At 32.9% G+C, this 21069-nt stretch overlaps 4 protein-coding genes and 1 pseudogene across 6 annotated transcripts; 3 read left to right on the top strand and 2 right to left on the bottom strand.

Annotated features, from left to right (window-relative positions):
• Positions 1-2037: 2037 nt before the first annotated feature.
• On the top strand, positions 2038-2441 carry LOC120153843 (40S ribosomal protein S23-2-like). The gene is made up of 2 exons (XM_039165715.1): positions 2038-2168; positions 2241-2441. The coding sequence occupies exons 1-2, from the start codon at positions 2115-2117 to the stop codon at positions 2361-2363; spliced, it is 177 nt and encodes a 58-aa protein (XP_039021646.1). The 5' UTR covers positions 2038-2114; the 3' UTR covers positions 2364-2441.
• A 1321-nt stretch (positions 2442-3762) lies between these two features.
• On the bottom strand, positions 3763-7239 carry LOC120153973 (annotated as a pseudogene).
• Positions 7240-8768: 1529 nt separating this feature from the next.
• LOC120154140 (60S ribosomal protein L4-like) lies at positions 8769-9149 on the bottom strand. The gene has a single exon (XM_039165957.1). It carries the CDS (start codon positions 9147-9149, stop codon positions 8769-8771), a length of 381 nt encoding a protein of 126 aa, XP_039021888.1.
• Positions 9150-13380: 4231 nt separating this feature from the next.
• Positions 13381-16821, top strand: LOC120153671 (protein MODIFIER OF SNC1 11-like). 3 transcript variants are annotated; one of them, XR_005518811.1, is made up of 7 exons: positions 13381-13826; positions 14703-14783; positions 14868-14996; positions 15100-15160; positions 15264-15328; positions 15448-16571; positions 16653-16821. XR_005518811.1 is itself a non-coding variant. In XM_039165583.1 (7 exons), the coding sequence occupies exons 1-6, from the start codon at positions 13489-13491 to the stop codon at positions 15300-15302; spliced, it is 615 nt and encodes a 204-aa protein (XP_039021514.1). In that variant the 5' UTR covers positions 13382-13488; the 3' UTR covers positions 15303-15328; positions 15448-16821. The 3 variants fall into 3 exon arrangements, 2 of the variants coding, with proteins under 2 accessions (XP_039021513.1, XP_039021514.1); XM_039165583.1 differs by having other exon boundaries at positions 13382-13548; positions 13585-13826; positions 15261-15328; positions 15448-16821; XM_039165582.1 differs by having other exon boundaries at positions 15448-16821.
• A 2678-nt stretch (positions 16822-19499) lies between these two features.
• Positions 19500-21064, top strand: LOC120153670 (pentatricopeptide repeat-containing protein At2g37320-like). The gene has a single exon (XM_039165581.1). The coding sequence runs from the start codon at positions 19500-19502 to the stop codon at positions 21054-21056; it is 1557 nt and encodes a 518-aa protein (XP_039021512.1). The 3' UTR covers positions 21057-21064.
• Positions 21065-21069: the final 5 nt, after the last annotated feature.

Raw genomic sequence — 21069 nt, 5'->3', positions numbered from 1 at the left:
GTAAATATTATTAAGGGTATTTCTTTCAGGAAGATATGTGGGGATTGTCTTTGGAAAGGCGGATTAATATATAGTTAATATACGGTGTTACCGGATACATTAAAAGATATTTGATAAATTCAGTTTAGCGCTATCGGAAATATCGAGTAATAATAATGTAATAGGTGGAAATCATGAAGAAATATTAAAAAATTTGGCAACCGGCAAACTTAGCTTGTCGGTTTATGTCGATACTTTATAAAAATATATTGATCTATAACAATATAACAGGTAAAAAAATAATAAAACTGGTCTATAAATGACAAAACAGGTAAAGCGCTACCGGATATATTGAAAGTGTCAATACTTTATAAAAATATATTGATTCATAACAATATAACGGGTAAAAAATAACAAAACCGGTCTATAAATGACAAAGCATGTAAAACGCTATCGGATATATTGAAAGTGTCGATACTTTATAAAAATGTATCGATCCATAACAATATAACAGGTAAAAAAAATGACAAAACTGGTTTATAAATGACAAAACAGGTAAAGCGCTACCAGATATATTGAAAGTGTCGATACTTTATAAAAATGTATCGATCTATAACAATATAACAAGTAAAAAAATGACAAAATCGATCTATAAATGACAAAACAGGTAAAGCGCTACTGGATATGTTGATAGTGTCGATACTTTATTATAAGTATCGACACTTTTGAAATTTAAAAGAGAAGAAGTTATAGCGCTAATAAAGTGTCGATACTTTATAAAAATGTATCGATCCATAACAATATAACAGGTAAAAATATGATAAAACCGGTCTCGAAATGACAAAACCGGTAAAGAGCTACCGGATATGTTGAAAGTGTCGATACTTTATTATAAGTATCGACACTTTTGGAATTTAAAAGAAAAGAAGTTATAGCGCCAATAAAGTGTTGATACTTTATAAAAATGTATCGATCTATAACAATATAACATGTAAAAATATGACAAAATCGATCTCGAAATGACAAAACGGTAGTAAAAAAGTGTGCTTGTGTGGTCATTTTTATTTCAGAATTTTCATTTTTTAATACAAAAAGTTGGATATTTTAAGCAAAACATAGTAAGAAAAGAACAAAAATTTTGCAGTAACAAAAGAATAACATTGGAAAACCCATTATGTTATCAGTTTCTCAAAGAACAAAAACCCAGAAATAGACATCTCTCAACGCAAACTTATGATATACTCTTATTATCTCGATAGGATAAATTTAGGTCAGTTTTAGTTTTATTTTTTTGTTAGGATTTTGTGTCATTGAAACTGTTGATTGAAGAACTCAAACTGGTGCACGCATAAGTGTCGATTCAAAAAACATCGAAATCGATAATTATTATGTAACAGGTAAATTTACAATGTAACCGGTAAAAATATACTGGTTAATTAGCAAATAAGTTTACATTATATATCGACACTCTTTAAATATGTGTCGATATTTTTTTCTCAAAATGAAAGCACAACGAGGTGCACGCATAAAGTGTCGATATATTTAAAATTGTATTAATCCCAAAAACATCAAAACCGATAATTATAATGTAATAGGTAAATTTACAATGTTACCGGTTTAAATATACATATTTAGTTAGAAAATAGGTCAATATAAGCGCTACCTATTACATTATATAAGTGCTACTTAATATATTATTGTACTTGATAATATTTCCGGTTAAATGATATAACATAATTGATCTAAATTTTAACCGATCATTTATTTAATAAGTCACGCTGTTTTTTAGCCATTTTTAAGGTGCCGCACAACAAAATTCCCAAGACATGTGCTATGGGAGCCGGACGCAAGCTGAAGACCCATCGCAGGAGGCAGCGATTGGCCGATAAGGCACACAAAAATTCCAATCTCGGAAATGAATGGAAGAAGCCATTTGCTGGATCTTCTCATGCCAAAGGCATTGTCCTTGAGAAGATGCAGCAAGACCTTTCTCTTTTCATTTCCGTGTTTCTTCTCTTTCGTTCAAATCTACTTGAACTAATGGCTTTCTAATAATACCCAGAGGCATAGAGGCCAAGCAGCCCAACTCTGCTATCGGAAAGTGTGCTAGAGTTCAATTGATCAAGAACGGGAAGATGACTGCCGCTTTTGTCCCGAACTATGGTTGCTTAAACTACGTTGAAGAGAATGTAAGTAGTGATTGAAATTGTATGATCTCGGTTTCTGGTACTCTTTTGATGATAATATATTGGCTTCTGTAGGATGAGCTGTTGATTGCAGGATTCGGGCGAAAGGGTCATGCCGTTGGTGATATTCCTGGAGTTAGGTTCAAGGTTGTGAAGGTCTTGCGTGTTTCTCTATTGGCCCTCTTCAAAGAGAAGTAGAAGCCTAGATCATAAGTTAGGACGTCTCTTTTGTCTTTTGTTGGTTCCTAAAATCAAACTATGAGCATTTTATTGCTTTATTTGCTCTTTCCATCTGTACTCTCTTGCTCATGCTATGACTTTCATCGTTTACTATTTAGCCTGGATTTCCCTAGCTCGAATATGCGTCTAGTATGATACGATTCATTGTAACTTGATAATTATCGAAAACGAGTATTTTATCCAACAAGCGATGCAGACTTGTATTCAGCAATATAAGTTTATCCAACAAAAAATAGTATTTGATATCGAACTAGGACCAAAACAATACATAATGACTGATATCAACAAAGGCGATCTATCAATAGAATAAAAGAAGGCAAATCTCTGCTCTCCTTTTCTCGGTGTGCTTGATGGAACTCGCAATCAAAATGGGTATTTGCATCTTCATGGAGTCTGCCTGGTTTAAGAAGTACAATTTGATCTTGGGAAGCGATTCAGAAACTGTCGGGGATTGGCTATCGCCTTCGGCAAAGTTACCTCCGCTTTATGGCAATGAGGTTAGTTTCATCATAGATTACTATCAGAAGGTTAGGACGTGATCAGACATATTCCAAGGGTCCTGAACATTGAAGCAGATTTATTGGCAAAAAAAAGGAATCGGTTGAGGTTTTAACCTGGAGTAAGCGTTCAAGAACTCTTACAGCTTTTGTATCCGGTTCTGGTAGTTTGTGTTTTTTCTTAAACAAGGCTGGCCGTGCTCTTAAAGTGGGTACTTGCCCTTAGTATACTGGATAAGATAGGCTCTTGGTACAGTTAGATTTCAAAGGACTTGTCTTTGGTGTTGAACACCGTCTTTTGACCTTATTTTATTATAAAGTTGGGCACTTTTTTCCTCATTTCACTCTTCGGTGAATTGTTTTGGCACCTATCGAATATGAAGGGGGTTTAACAAGGCCACTTTCTATTCAGAAAAAAAGAAAAATGAAAAAATTGAGATGCCCTATTTACTTCTTTAATGTGAATGTAATTGTGTAGCTCGTTTCAGGTTGGATGTCATTCTTTATAAATCTATTCAATTCAAGGATGACGGGGGAAACCTGGAAGTCCTGGACGCTAATCTACTAATAAAATAGAATCTAAGAATCGATCAATCATCAAATCGAATCACCGTATAAGAGAAGAAAAAAGGAATAGAATTAATTGACGGTAGCAGTCAATGATGAAATAAAATCGTATTGGACCATTTGCCTTCGCATTTTTCAAAGCCGTTTCAACGTAGGATGAATAGAAACATAAGTTCCCTAAGCAATGTCCTACGATAATATTATGTCCTCCCAAAGAGGAGCTTAAATAAAAGATAACCTCCCTAGATTTAACTCAATTCTTTGAAAGTTAATCCATTCTAAAAAACACAAAATCAATAATTACATACATATTACTAAAAAATAACAGTTTAACAGATATGAGGACGCGAACCATCCAAAATTTCAGTTTTCACATCAGATGTTTTATCTTCATACTATGTGCAGCAGAGCATTGGAACACGACATTGAATGGAATTGGCTCGAGAAGTGTGGATCTCTACTCATTGTCTTGCATCGGAACCATCATATGGGCCTGCGACAACAGAAGTCATAAGATATTATAACCAAACAAAAATCTTGTTCATCCTCTAATATTTTAATGATATGAATGTAAACGATTGAAGATGATGCGCCCAACCACTGCCGGTAGTTATGAAATGAAAAAATCCAGCCACCATCTATTAGTGATAGCCTTAAGAGTACGTGCAAATGCGAAATATGCCCAATGCTTAAGAATTCATAGGGGAGATGAAACAATTAATTTGTTTTTTCAAGGAAAAATAGAGAATGATCTTGATTTTTGACATTAAAATGCTTGGCATTGTATAATTGATTAGAAGAAGTAAAAAAGATGAATATGTATCATACTAGGTATCATAATCAGCTTAAGCTCCATTTCCTTTAAGAAATAAGTAATAGGCCAACAACCAGCTTGCCCAAATAGTAACCAGATATTGCTACCAGTTTATTTTCAAGGTGACTATCACCACAATAGCATGGGTACTTTACATAGAGATTTGACAATAACAATTACAATAAAAGACAGATCCTTCACATCAATGTTTAAATGTGATGATAGATAAACTCATTAAATTATTTTTTATTTAAACCAGGATTTGGGACAAGGATTTAACTAATTAAAGCTACGTCCACTTGAACATTGAAAGGTTGAGTTATGATTGTTGACCACCATAAGTTGCCGTATGAAATACTAGAACCAAAGAAAAGAGGCGGTGTAACCATAATAAAAGAACTTTATTTTTTTGGCCATGGATTGAAGATCATTACAAAGACATGGAAATATGCAAGGACACATTAGTTTGTTAATGCATGAAATGTTCCAAGATGCAGAGAAAGGGAGAGGGGGATTACTTGAGAATTTCCATAATTAATGCCTTGTGAGAATGAACCTTGATGAGTGAGCTGCCAGATTAATTACCGTAAAGATTAGAGAAAAAGATGGCATTCCTTTCTGTAGGCATGAACTAACTATTTAAAGTTAAAAAAGGCATACGAAAAGTGTGATGCATGGTAACTAAGAGTCTAAAAACTAAAATATAAGAGAGAGAAAAAACTGATATTCTACCTGGCCATTTGGGTTAGGTTGGACATCTTTCTTAGCTAATGCATCTCCACCTTTGGCTGAACCCTTGGTATCACCCTGTCAAACAACATAGTTCACAAGGTCAAAGCCATATCAGAGAGGTAACTTGGAGGAGACGAGTGAGGCAATAAGATACGGGTTTACATTTGATGAATTTACATTGTATAATTCTACATTGTCAGTAAACTAGATGGTGCACATCATTGAAAAATGAAGCTAAGTGGATTTATTTTTAAAATACTTTTACAATGTGTTATGTTATCATCTAATTTGTTAATAGTTATGAACTTCTACCGTTTCTGTGCATCATATACAAATCCATAAAATATCCAACCAGTGACATGATTTGAAGATGATGGAATAAACTCACCTCCATCTGCAAATGACCCAATCAACAATGAACACCACCGGAGGAAAAAATCAAACAGTTTAGTACAACTTGAAAAGTAATCCATTATAAGCAGATAATAGAAGCCAACCCAAACTATTTAAAAATCAGTAACTTTTGGTTACAGATGTATTATGTATGTGATTGTTAGTTTGTCACATGCCCATTAAACTACATATAAGGAAAATGCTAGTGATTTACTCGGTTAACACAACTACTTAAGTATACAAGCAGTTGTTTGTTACGTTATTGGACTCTTCCACCAACCAACATATTGGATAATAAGTTAACCCTTTTCATTTAGGTTAGATGAAAGCCTCACAAAGTTTAAGATCCAAAACAACTACTCTTTTTTCCCTCCTTTTGCTATCAACAAATGAATCATAAGCAAGAAAAATGAATGACTTAACAAATAACAGTTTTGAAATAATCACCTCTCTGTATCTGGTAAGGTAAATCTTAAGTGGATCAATGTAATCTTCAAACCCTAAAGCTGCCATAGCCCACAGCAGATCATCCCCATTAATTGTCTTCCTTTTCTCTTTTGACATTTGTCACTGGCTCTGCACATTAATTCATGATCAATCTTCATGTGTCACTAGATTTCTTAGGTCAAAATATGTACTACGATAAAATTTAAAATTTAGGGGTTGTTTGATGAAATAAAATGATTAAGCATTGAATAATTCAATGGCCTGAATGATTCAAAGGCTCAATATGAATTGACACTGAATGTGACACGATGTTTGATAATGATTCTAAATATACAATCTGAATTATAAATATTTTCATTTTTACCTTCATAATGATTTATTATATTATAAGATATGATTGTTTAATAAGACAACATGTGAAAAAATAAGTATTATGGTAAAATATCGGATGCTCAATGATTTAGAATGTACTTTAATGTTGAATCATTCAGCAGTGTTTTGCTGTTTCATTCAGCATAGTTTCCATACCTTTACAATATTAAAATTATAGTCTAATTGTTGGCGCATTTAATATTTTCGGTCAAAATTTATTTTACTATAATGACATACTTACTGAGTTCATAATGATTTATTCTGAGGTAACTATAGTTACACGAGTGTATTGAACCGATGCCTTCGATGAAAAATAATAACCTATCCATGATTGAACTAAACTTTTTAAATATAAAAGATAAGTTGTATAAGGACTACATCTCGAATTTCATTAAGGAATGAAAGAGTTAATAAATTCAACAAAAGCAATTCTCAAGACCATAATAGAAATCTAAATTAATCCAGAATTTGGTTCAAAAAAATAGAAATCTAAATGAATCAATAATTGAAAGAAAGAAGAACAATATATGTGAGAATCATACTCGCTAGTGATGAAGCTGATAAACTCAGAGACGCACTCTTGCAGTCTCTTTAGCATCTTTAGCGATCTTGCCGTTGGCAGGAAGAGCCTTCTTCGTGATACGGCTGATGTTAGCGATGGGAAGATACCTATCCTGTTCTCGCACGTTGGACTTCGGACTTTGCTCGCCGCTATCCTGACTTCCTCCGCCGGAACTGGCTTGTGCCTCCGCCATAGCGGAAACCCTAGCTGGAGCAAATCCACAAAATTCATAATAGATAATTAAATCATTTTTATTTCAGAATCGATTGACATAAAAAAGGTTATAAAGGGAAAATTAACCTTAGTGGGAATATAAAATGAAAAGGAAAAGGGCGGGAGAGAGGGAGACTGGATTACGAGGAATAAAGAGAGAAGATCGGACGCTGGAGAAGAGAGGAAAGAGGAGACGACTCAGATGAGACACTGAGATTTATCAACACCGTTCGTTTTGGTTTTTACCTTCTATCTTAAAATTAATTAGTTAGTGCCATAGATTAAATCGATTATCGATTAAATTTATAAATAATTATTATGATATTTTTGTTATATTTTATTTATAATTTTTTATCTCTATTTATTCCCGATCAAAGAGTTATTAACACAGCACTATTTCAATAGAGAACATATTTGATTTTTTCAGATGATAATAAATGTTATTATAAAAATAAAAATATTAACAATTTAAAAGTATATAAAATTGGCAATAATCAATTTACCTCTCAGTAGTTAAAGGAATCATTGTTGTTCTTAGAGGATACGGGTTTGAGCACCAGCCGCAACGGGTGATTGAGCGTTCATTGTTAAATAATTGAGAGTATTTAGAACAGTTTTGTAATCACATTAGCTTAATAAAAAAATATATGGAATAAAATTATTATGAAAAAATTTAATTAGGCTATTTTATTAATTATAATAATTATTAATCCATTATTAAAACCTATAATAAAAAAGGAAATAATTACAGTAGATGTTTATTTTTAAAATTTTCAACAAAATAATTACAATGGTGTTAAAAAAACATAACAAACTAAAAATATCAGATTTTACAATTTGGTATACGCATGAACGAATCTAGATACTCGTAATTAGAACATAGATTTGATTACCAGCAACAACAACATAATGATTGAACATTCATTGTCAAATGATTAAAATCATTTATAACCGTTGTAATCATCTTCGTTTAACAAAGAAAAAAAACTTTTTGTATTAAAAAATTACCATTAAAATTAGAAATGTTCTGCTAATCATTTACTAAATCAGTAAAAACGTTTTGAACCCATAATTTCTAAAGCTAAAAAACTAGATTACTGCAACACCCCTAACCACTGTGTAGTCACTGTCTGAGCATTTGATAGACATTTTTGGAATGCAACTTCTGAAAAAAGTCATAGCAGCCATCCGTTAGAGAAATAAATGCAGGCTATTATCATAATACTAGTTTTTTCCTCAAGGTTGATGGTGAATAAAATGGAATTCCAGATCAGAAATAGATTAAAATGACAATCAGGCCAGCGTGGGACTGTAAAAACTGGCATCATGTGGTTAAAATCTTATAAAGATGCAAATAATTCTCATCATAATTTTAAAAGCACAAAGTCAAGCGAACCATAAGGGATGGCCACTTTTAAGTCAACTTAATTCCAATATGAATCAACAAAAGATGGAATCATTAATGCATAGCACTTATCTAATATATGACAGAACAAACTGGCTCAAATAAAACCAAATTGCAGATACCGAGCCTTCTATTATGTTCTTCAACAAAATCATACCGAATGACAAACATGGAGAAGTATTCAAGGACAGGTCTAAGCTAGTCTTCCAAATAAATTATGACCCTCAAATGCAAGATATATATTCCATAAAAGTAGCAATTAAGCAACGAATTATTAAGTAATAATAAGCAATCCGGCTCCATTACTCATATAATAATACCAATCAAATTAATGAGACGAACCAGCCAAAGACATTAAACATCAGGTAGAACATATAATTCCAATGACATGTCCATGGAATAGAAAATTGCAATTATCATCATTCCGAAACCCAATAACGACCAATACTAAATCAAAGAAGAATTGATATACCTTAGAAATGGGTTTCCTCTTATTGTCAAGCTTCTCCTTCTTAGACTTAACACGTTGTGCCTCGGCCAAAATAGCCATCCTCTTAGCAGTCTTTGCGTATGGGTTCAGCTTCAACATGGCATTCAAGTTCTTGAGAGGATTCTTCTTCAATGGTGCCCTCTTGTTCTCCTTCTTGATCGGCTTTACCACGGACTGCACCTCATCCGAATTGATAATCCTGCCGAGATCCGCATTCACCATCTTAGAACGAGGCAAGATATACCCTTTCATCGCTCCCCTCATATTCATACAAACATGTATCAACATATTTTAAATTTAAAATAGTGTTTTTCCATATGATGTTTTTATTTTTTTATTATTTTAATAGTGTTAATAAAATTTCAATTAATTTACAATTTTGCAGAAAGGAAAATATTAATCATACGTATGATAAGTATATTTTTTCTAACGTTTATATGTGTTATATGAGTATAATTAAAACGTGTTAGAAAAAATTTAAAAATATTTTTAAAAGTGTATATTATTAACATATATGCATAAAGCATATATCATATATTGTATGTATATAATGGATTTTTATAAAGCGTGAACTGGATTAATTCATCAATAGATTATATATATACATATATAAATGTATAAAGCAAATTAATCATGCTCATATAATTGAATTAACAAAGCTAATACATTTTTAATTTTATATACATATCAACCATCACAATAAATGTTATACACTTTTATATCATACATGTAGGCATATTAAAAATGAATTCATTATTATACAATCATATCATCAAAACATACATAGAATATTCTTATCGAATTAATCGAGACTTAAAATTTTTCATTTAAGTATAATTAAGAAACATCATAAGTTATTCACATCAATACACATATTTAATCATATTTTGAACAATTATAAGGACTATTCGTAAGGCCTTGCAAACGTACATTGATGTGCTATATCAACTACTAATTTTTATTTAAAAAGATTAATGTTGACCAAAAATAAAATCTTGATAAGTAAAATATTTGAAAAGGAATAAAATAAAAATTGCCATCCAAATATACATTAATGATAAATGTTAACATTATATATTTACAATTCAATCCACATTATTTAATGTGTGTATATATATATAATTTTAAAGTACGTACTCATTAGTCATTAAATAGAAAGTTTAAATGTATAAATGGTCATCGTCGCTCCCCACATATTCATAATTGTACTAACATATATCAACATATTTTAAATTTAAAACAATGATTTTTTATAATAATGTTTTTATTTTTTAAAATTTTAATTAATTTGCAATTTTGCATAAAGGAAATTATTAATCATACGTATGATAAGTATGTTTTTCTAACATGTATATGTGTTATATGAGTATGCCTGATATATGTTAATAAAAATTTGAAAATATTTTAAAAAGTATATATATCAATTATCAAAGGTTAACTGTCTCCCTCGCCTCTCTCTCACCCGTCATCGTCGTCTCTTGATCTCCTCCGTCGCCATCCACTTCTGTCCGACGCTCCGTTTCCACATTTTATGTTGTACACTTTTACTCACCAAATTCAAAAAAAACATAAGTTTTGGTCACATAGATGTTGAATGTCGTTAGTTTGATGATGTGACCCGTTAATAAAATAGTTTAATTTTTTATTTTAACCCCTCAACATTATATGAAATATTGATTATGACTCTTTTTGAAAATTCAGATTAGTTTAGAGACAACATTTCCATTTACTCATTTTTAATATTTTTTCTCCCTAACCCCTAGTATTACTAATCTTCTAATCGCTTCTTCTTTAGACATTTTTGCTTCATTGCAATAGCCTTCTTATTTTAATTATTTGTTGTAATTATTTGAAGTCAAATTATGCGAGTTCTTAGTTGTAAGAAAAAGTATAAAAGAAGTAATGAAGATCGTGAAAAATGAAGAGAATAAACTCTGAAAAGATTCACCACCACGACGTCGTTGCCGCCTCGAGCCAGGAAAACTATAGCTTCTTCAATGATGGCGTTATTGACGACATAATACTAGGTTTTCATCTCCGATGCGTTGTTGACCAACGAAATCCCTGTGATGCGAAAGATCGTTGAGAATGTTTTGTCCCATCTGAAAGTGATTGACCTCCACCATGTTTACGAATATCAAAATGACGTTCATGTAGTACTGGAGCTCTACTCTAATGGTGAGTTGTTCAATCGATACATCACAAAAGTGAGATACTCGAATGCCGACACTGTGGCGGTGGTGCGACAGATCGCACAGGCCGTGGGATTAACGATGATTCATAAGGCGAACATTGTTTATAAGGATCTAGAATCGAAAAAATTGCTTGTTGTTGAGCAGAAACAAAGATTCGAGGTTTGAATATCATGGATTTTAAATTGAGTTCAATGGATGAATTCATAGATCCATTTATTGAGTTGTTTAGATCTATTGATTATGTTTCATCGGATGCGCTTTCTCAATGGAAAATCGCCATAAAGAGTGATATTCGATTATCGGGTTATTTGGATCCATTGATTTGTCTTATTGTTCCTTATTGGATTTGACATTCTGCAATTTCAATATTTGGAAATTGAATTTTAATTTGTATAACTGAGATTATTAATCTTCATTTTATCTTTAAATGCCTACCCTTTTATCTTTCTATGAACTTATAGTGTTATTATTTGTTATCGAAAGTAGAAAATCTTGCATTATTCTTGAAATGCAGCATGAGTACTTGAAAGAAGGCAAATGAAGCAATGGAACAACAATGTCTGAAGAAGAAGTAGGGAGATGACGAACAACAATGGGGTTGGTTTGAAAACCTATTAAAAATAAATAAATTGAAATACAACAACAACAACAACAAAACCCAATTCCCATATGTATGGGGTAAGGGGAGGTAGGGTAGTAGGCTGCCCCCAACGCCACGTTGAGAGTAGCTTCCGTGGAAGACCTCCGGCAGTCAGAAAATTTAAAATATAGATAAAATTCAATGCATATATAAATAAATACATAAATACATAGCTAAACAGTATTCATATGTAGTCATTAAAATCATATGTGCGTCTGTAACGGGAATTAATCCCTGCATAATAATCCATGCAATCTCTGCATATAGACAGAAACATAAGACCCCTGCTAAATTTAAAAGATGAAACATGAGGAGAATGATACACAGAAGTCAACGATAGCAAGCTCAGTTCTAATCTTTCATAAATACCAATAACAGAAACGTATAAAAAGTAGAAGTCATGGAAAATACTACAAAGACATTAAAAGAAGACAGAGATGAACACCCTAAATTGAAATGTTGTCCCTAAACTAATTTGAATTTACAAAAAAACCATAATCAACATTTTTGTCTAAAGTGTAGAGGTTAAAATAAAAATTAAACCTTTTATTAACGATCAACATCATCAAACTAACGACATTTAACGTCCAAGTGACTAAAACTTAATAAAACGATAACGTAAGTGATCAAAACTTAATAAAACGATAACTTAAGTGACCAAATCTGTTTTTTTTTTCAAAAAAAACTTAGTGAACAATAATGTACAAATATGAATGGAAAGTGACGAAAACTTAATATATGTATTAACCACTTGGAAATGATGTAATTTTAATTTATATATTTGTCGTGTCACGTTAATAAACTATTAAATGTTTAAGGACAATTAATCTTAAGTGATCATATCTTAATTAAAAAATAATAAAAGTGATCAAATATTATGTATTATTTTAATTTAACGAGTAACAATTTATAAAATTCAAATGAAAGTGATTATTTATGTACTTTATTTTTATTTTACTTATTTATATTAAAAAGAAAATAAAAATTAAAGAGTGACCTGACGTTTTTTAATTAGTCATTAATTTTTTTTAAAGGAATTTATATTTGGGTATAAACATAATAACAATTTAAAGTTAAAATGACAAAACGTGTAAAAATATACTCGAAGATCACTTGGCCCGGATGATATATTTTAGGGACAATAATAAATCTAAGTTAAATTTAAATATTAATTTAAAAATTGTACCATTTTACGGAAATAACCCGAAAGAGAAAAAACCTTCAGGGATGAATATGGGTCAGGTTGGGTTTTTGTTAATCCGATCTGACCCGAGAACAAGAGAGCCTCCACCTGAGACCTGACCTGACCCGATCAAAATAATATTTCACCCGACCTGACCCGAATATATGACTTAGAAAATCGATTCGATCCGAAATAATAAAAAAATTATTTTTATTCAATAAAAACAATGACTTAATTGAAAAAAATTATATATAGAGGGATATTATTATAATTATTCTTAAATATATAAAATAAAATTATATATTTTTTAAGTTGAATCAGATATTTTTCACCTAAACCCGAACCCGATACTACCCGAATAATAAACTTAAAAAATTCAACCCAATTCAAAACTAATTTTTTAAAATAATCTGACCCGATCACACGGCGGAGTGCCCATCCCTATTCACGCCCTTATTATTCCTTTCCTACCGACACGAGTTCTTAACCAGCGCGTAAAAGAAAAAGTGCTCCTCGCATCGTTCTCTTAGTCTTCGGTTCGTATTCTTCACGCAACCATACCTACCATTTCCGATGGCAACAACCGCTGATAAAACCGTCGCCACCGCAAGCACCACCGCCCCTCCAGCATCCTTCGTCTATTCATCGGCTGAACCGAACTCTAAGCAGATCGTGGACCCTGCTCCACCTTCCACGGACAAGTTAGATCCTCCTAGCTCTGATACTCCCGCTTCTGAAGCATCTCTTAAGGAGAACGGTGGTTCGCAGACCAGCGGAACTATTTTGAGCTCGGTCGCTGGGGGTGGAAACGGTCCCGTTAACGATATCCAGAAGAAGATTCGTCGAGCTGAGCGGTTCGGCGTACCGGTTCAGTTGTCTGAGCAAGAGAAGCGTAATTCTAGGGCTGAGAGGTAACTGCTTTTATTTCCCCTATCTCCGTACGTAAAATTTGGGGTTTATCGGGTATTTAGTTTTTTTTTAGGTGTATACCTAGTATATGAGATTTTCCATGGGCAAGAGAAGAAATTGATTATTTTTTGTTGATTTGGTTTCTGTAAACGTCTATTTTCATCATTTTCTTTGAATGCCATGCTTGGTTTTTGATGTGCGGAGAAGCATAGATTATTTCTATTGAATTCATTCACCATGTATTTTAACGTTCAGTATTGTTTAGAATCTCTCCTCAGCTCGTAATTGTCAAAATTATATTGTCTTAGATTTAATCAACTTATTCAGTGGTTTCCTAAAGATGAGTCTAACTGAGTCTAACCCAATCTTATGTGAAACCTAATTTTATAGGGGCAGTCTTCTGTGGTTTGTACAGAAGGAACACATTTATTGGAATGCAAAATGATTTTTAAAACTTACATTGCATATATAGGTTTTATGTTTATATAAATACGTAATTGTAAATAAATAAATTATGAACTTTGTTAATTGTTTGTTTTACTCAATAATTTTTATGAGAAACTATATGTTATTGGGATCACTCGTCTTACTTATTTGAAAATTGCCGAGGAGATGGTGAATTCTGGTAACATAGGTCTAATCCATCATAGTCTAACCTGTTTTCTAAGCATGCTGTTTGGCTGGGATAACTTGGCAAGGTAAGGTGATTCTTACTTAGTTTTATATGATTAGAGAGAGAATTTGTGGCTCCTTAAAATGCTGCACTTGAAGGGTTACTGTTGATGGTAAAGCTGTAGTTGTGAGTGTTGAACTTCATTTCTTCACTTTTTTTTTCCTTTTGTGTTTCTAGTTTGTTGAGTTTGGAAATCATGTTGCAGGTTTGGTGCTGCACCCGGCACGAATGGATCAGAAGCATCTAAACAATCAGAGGACCTGAAGAGGAAAGCCAGAGCAGAGAGGTTTTTCCTATACCACCTTACCCGGTGAATATATGGATTGCAGTTGCATTTATTCAGTTTGTTATTTCTATTGTGGTTCCTCAGATTTGGGCTCTCTGTACCCTCTATGGCTGCTGATGAGGAGGCCAAAAAGAAAGCACGTTTTGCCAGATTCGCACCAAAATCTAAACTGGATAATGTAGAAGAGGAAAAACGAAAAGCGAGGGCACTCAGGTATGTTGCTATGCTGAAAAGCAGTTTCCCTATATACATAAATGCCTCTTTAGAAATCTTTATGAAATTATTATTGAACTTTGATTTTATCTGGCCTTTCTAGGTTTTCTAATCCTCCATCAAATACTTCATCACAGGCGAATGGCAAGGGAAATATTGAACCAGTAAGGCATTAATTGTTTATCTGGAAGATTGATCATATAGGAGAACATCAAGGGTTTATAGGGTACTATATAATATATTGATTTCTCTACCAATTTTTGGCAGGAGGCTCCTATTGCTGGAAAGGCTGGTGGAGGACCTTGAATACAAGTTTCATACATAGTTAGAAGGTGACTTTGGAGATATACATTGCTTTAATCTTCCATATACATACAGCTATATTCTCAAGTATAGTTGTTTAAGTAGATCCTTTCAATTTCTTATTCTTTGCATTGTCTTTTCTTTTCAGGTCTAGTAGTGTCCTAACATTTTGTGATTCCCTCAGCAGCTTCTTTTACAATGTTTTCCTTCCAACCTCAGAATTCGTACATGCAGAACTCCTTCATCCTTTAGGGGAATCAACTATCACCTTGTGTTAACCTATCTCAAATCGTACAAAGAGCATTAAAAATTCTGGTGTAGGGGGCTAGAAAATTTCAACGTTTCTCTTTTGTTAAGTAGTTGAGAAAGCATGGAGTAAGTAAATTTCTTCAATGATTGATTTGTTCCCTTGCCATGGTGATATTTCGGTAGAGCATCTTATACTCGACCAGTTAAATATTATGACCAAGTGTGAGACAGCAGTAGTATTCATATTGAGTTTGTCTGTTTCTATGGGATAAAGAACCTGAAGTAGTAGATAATGCATGCTTCATGAGAATTCTTGTGACTCTTCTATCTTTTTCATAAATAGCGTTGGTTTTTATATGTTAGTGATAGGGTCTTAGGTCTTTCGTTCTTTTTTTTTTGTGGAGTGGGGCTTTAGCTGTGTAGGACAAACGATAAACATAAATGCCTTCGATTTGAGCAAAACAAGGATGACTTTTTCTGTGTTTACATTAAAAAGTGATTAGAAAAGCTTGATTGAGGGAATTTGTGAGAGGCTTATGTTTAGATCATTTTTTGTTCATTTAATCACAGAATGTTGTCATAAACAGAAATAGATTAATTTGTTGGATATGTGTATGGACATGCATATTTACTAATGCACACATTTGCAGGTTTGTATTCATATGTTTGCATGATACTCATGGCTCAAATGGAATTAATCCGACTTTATTAGTTAATTATCTTTCTACGAGAAAAGATCAACACAATGCTGTTGTGGATATGGTACTACTGCTGTTCAGCATTTGATCATGAGAGGTATATTGAAAACTGGGAATAGATTTTATAAAAGATTAAATGTGGGGAACATTTTCAATCATTGATGAGATTACTTGATCAAAAGTCCAACACTTTTTCCGAGTCCTTTACTTAAGAATTTCTTCTTTTTCTGGTACTTGAGATAACTGGCACTACCTAGGTTTAAGGTGATTGCTAGCATCATCCCTTTGGTCTCACCAGGTGAATTTGGCCGATCAATCCTGCAAGGTAATTATTTCGGGAATGAAGCTTGTTTATGTTTCCTGAGTTTGTTTTATGGTTTATGTAACTCTTCTTTTTCTCGTGTAGAGTTGAAGTGTTAGTAACTAGTCGACAGTAATTAGCTTCTTTGGAATTTGTTTTTTGGTTTGAAATTTTTGTACGGAAGACCGGTTGAACATTGAGGGGGTCACAAAATCTAACAGTATTTACTTTAAATTTCTGATCGACATTAACTCGGTTTATAATGTTTTTAATTCATAAGTATTATAATTTAGTTTATAGTTTTCTGATAAAAGATTATATATATGCAAGTATATCTTTATTACATGGTGTAAGTATGCATTATAGTTTAATTTTTAGTTTTTAGGTACATTCATCTCATGAAATTACTGTTTAAATCAAAATTCAGTTTTTGTCTTTAGAATCTTATACCAAGTTATATTGATTGAAATGTATTTTATCAAAAAAAGAAAGAATAAATGTATCGATAATATTTTTCAAAAACTTAAAACTTTGTATACCGCTTTGAAATCAAAATGATACATTTCGGTCATGTCCGAGATCATCGCCATATTAATAGGAACTTATTTCCATTTCGCAAAGTATCGATAGCTTCAGCTTAAAGTTGTACATAATTGTAAAGAGGTAGAAGCAATTTATCTTCACGTTTTATTATAACAAACTCACTGTTAATAAAACAGCTCGACATTTTCTAGAATCGCTTTTGAAAATTATTTTCTTAACCAAAATTTTTAAAAACATTACCAAACTGAAAATGCCCTCGTCAAACCAAAGTACACATTTGGATTGTGAATGAGAAGTTGATGCCCGTGGAAGCTAAATTATACCTCTAAAATGTATACAAGCGTATGCTGAAATTCAACTATCTTATTAAGAGTCTTCTTGGAGAGGGAGAGGTTAGGATTCACTTATATAGTATAAGTTTTTTTTTTTTTATAGATTTTATACAAATTTTGTACCGTAGGATGAGTGAAAATAAAAGAATGAAATTAACTCATTAGTTTTTACGATAAATATCTTCTCGTTTCGTACTGGTAATTTTATCCATTTATTTTCACTCATGTAACGGTCCTAAATCTGTGTAAAATTAAAAAGTTTTACACTTTCTAATAAGATCCTCTCTCTCTATATATATATATATATATTCAAATTATTATACATTTTAGAGTTTTTTCTTTTTTTAATGATGATATATTTTTGTTCACAGAATTTTATAAGTTTCTTTCTCCTAAAATTTTAAAAATTCTTCATAATATAAAATCTTACGTATGTCAATGTAAACATGATTAGTAACATTATCTTACATCGAAAAGAAAGTATACTATATCAACAATGGACTAGTATGATATAATTAAATAAAGCCAGATTTGATGATAAGGTAATTTATTTTAGATTTCATATTTGGGTTATGATCGAATACTTGTTGATCTTCATATTTGATAATGTGTTTTTGTTTTTTCGCTTTGAAATTTTTATTATTTTTAATTGATTGTGTTGATGGACCGAGGTAGATGGTGGGCAATCATCTTTGAAATTTTAAAATTATAATATATTTTATATTATTCTATGTATTTTTCTATTAAAAATATGTTTTTAACCCTCTTAAATTTTATAAGTTAAAGTTTGCTCTCCTTAAAATTTTAAAAGTTTAAATTCGTCCCTAGCACAAAATCTTTTGTCCATGTTGATATTAGCAAAGAATATGATCTAGTTGAGAGTGTAAATGGAGGAGAAACGCTGGCCTTGAACCGTGACAAACATGGTAAACAAGATTTGATTCAGTTGCTTCACTGAGAAGAAGTAGCGGTAAGCCATCATTTGAAATGCTGAGAACACTTTATGCTGGAAGCCGATCGGCCACTAAACATCACAGTCCTCTCACTCGTGAGGGATGCAGCCGCCCCATTGCCGGATGTTTGCATCGAGACTCGCAATACATCGATTCAAGAGATGGATAACTCAATCAGATCGTTAGTGCCTTAGTGGTGCCTTGGATCCATGGCACTACGAGCACAATCAATGTGTTCTGGTTCTGTTTACACGGAGATAGAGAGGAAGATGAATTCGAGTACGATGCTACTTTCTTAACAAAGGCAGAGATGAGTCCCGTGAATCTACGTTACAGCTCTTTGCACCTTACATAGCCAACTATATTGTAGGAAGTGAAATTAAATAATCATTCATGTTTCAGTTGAATATTGTCAGATCAGGTAAAATCGAATACATGTTGGGTCAGGTCAATTTGATGATTCGACTCGGATCAGGTCGACTCCATATCAACTCAATTCAGGTCATTTTTTAGGTTGATTTGACATCAGAACACTTACATATGCATATATGTATACTTATACTTAAGTGTCCGAACTGAAATTAACTCGATCCGAACCAGAACTGAATATGATACATAAACTTATGCATATGTATACTTATACATAAGTGTCCGAACTGAAATTAACCCGATCCGAATCCGAACTGAATTTGATGTCAAATCAATCTGAAAATTATTTTCGAACTAATTTAACCCAAATCCGACTTGATCCGAATCGAACCATCAATTTAACCTGACACAACCTATATCCGATTTTACTTGACATGACAATATCCAAATCCCTATATCCAACAAATACATCTCTTTTGTAGTCTGAATTATTATCTTTTTAGTAGGCCACGTTGAAATCTCAAAACAAAGCGTTTGTGGACTGAAGCGTTATTGAATTATGAATCTTCAAATTAAGGTAGTGATTTTTGGTTATGAATCTTCCAGGTATTAGGTCAAATTAGGTTTAAATTAATTATATTTAAAAATCAAATCGGATTAAATTTCCAATCCATCAGGTGGAGTCGGGTTCAGTCATAATTAGACCACAACCTGACAGATATGAGTTGTTGAGAACTCATGGATTGGTTTTGGCCATGAATATGTATAAATCAGTTATCCAAAGGAATCCATGCTTCACTTGGAAACCTCTTCTCTTCTTTCTATCTCAATCGAATTTTTTCTCTTCTCACAAACTAAAACTGAATCCTACAAGCAAGAAATTAAACAGAGCATTGAGAATCAGAGACATTATATCCTCGAAACCAGTCCCTTCCACTTCCCGCCAAAACCATCTTCGTCTCATCCAAGATTTTTTAGAAACAGACTCAGATCAGTTTACTGCCCAAAATTGTTTTGTCGAATTGGGTTATTCAGATTTACCGACAGAAAATCTCCCAATTTTCTTCAATGAAATTCTAGATGCTCCTGTTACAAACAAAGAGGATTCAACATTTAATCCAGTTGTGCTGTCAAATGGTATAAGCTTATGTGGGACAAAACATAACCTTCGCGGTGGGATTCAGTATCATGGCTTAGCAATGAAAACTGGGTTTTTCAGAAACGTTTATGTGGGAACTTCTTTGGTTACTTTGTATGGAAAATCCGGGGAGTTGGAGAGTGCTTATAAGGTGTTCGAAGAAATGCCTGTAAAGAATGTAGTTTCATGGACTACTATCATTGCTGGGTTCGCACAAGGATGGCAAATTGATATGTGCTTGGAGCTATATAATATGATGAAGAAATCGACTTTAAAACCAAATGATTTCACATTGACAAGTCTTTTGAGAGCTTGTACGGGTAGTGGAGCTTTGCGGCAAGGGAGAAGTGCCCATGGTCAAGTCATTCAAATGGGTTTCCATTCGTATATTTATATTTGCAACGCTCTTATTTCCATGTATTGTAAATGTGGAAGCATTGAAGATGCAATATTTATATTCGAGAGGTTGGCTGGTAATAAAGATATAGTGTCTTGGAACTCAATGATCGCAGGGTATGCTCAACATGGCCTTGCAATGGAGGCTGTTGATCTTTATGAAAAGATGAAAGAGGAGAAAATAAAACCTGATGCCATCACTTTCCTTGGAGTCCTCTCTTCATGCCGCCACTCTGGTCTTGTCAAACAAGGTTGTGCTTGTTTTGGCTCGATGATCGTACACAGTGTCGAGCCTGCACTGGATCATTATTCATGCGTTGTTGATCTCCTCAGTCGAGCTGGATTAGTAGAAGAGGCTCTAGATTTTATTCTAAAGATGCCTATTCGTCCCAATGCTGTTATATGGAGTTGTTTGCTTTCTTCTTGCAGGCTTCATGGGAACATTTGGATAGGGATAAAGGCTGCCGAGAGCAGGTTACTTTTAGAACCCGGTTGTGCGGCGACTCATGTTCAATTGGCGAGTTTATATGCTAGTGCGAAGCAATGGGATCAGGTATCTAGAGTACGTAAAGTGATGAAAGATAAAGGGCTGAAAACCAATCCTGGGTATAGCTGGATTGAAGTTAAGAATGAACTATTTAGGTTTATAGCAGAAGATAAGTCGAATATCGAGTTGAGTGCAATTCTTGATGTTTTGAGTTGCTTGGTAGACCATATGAGACTATTAGGCTATGTGCCAGAAATGTACGAGGAAGAGGTCGATGATGCTTTCTTTTGAACGATTCAAGTTC

This window comes from Hibiscus syriacus, unplaced genomic scaffold (assembly GCF_006381635.1).
Source record: "Hibiscus syriacus cultivar Baekdansim isolate YM2019G1 unplaced genomic scaffold, ASM638163v2 tig00111105_pilon, whole genome shotgun sequence".
Lineage (NCBI taxonomy): Eukaryota > Viridiplantae > Streptophyta > Magnoliopsida > Malvales > Malvaceae > Hibiscus > Hibiscus syriacus.
Note: the sequence above shows the minus strand (reverse complement) of the source record. Positions and strands in the feature narration are given on the sequence as shown.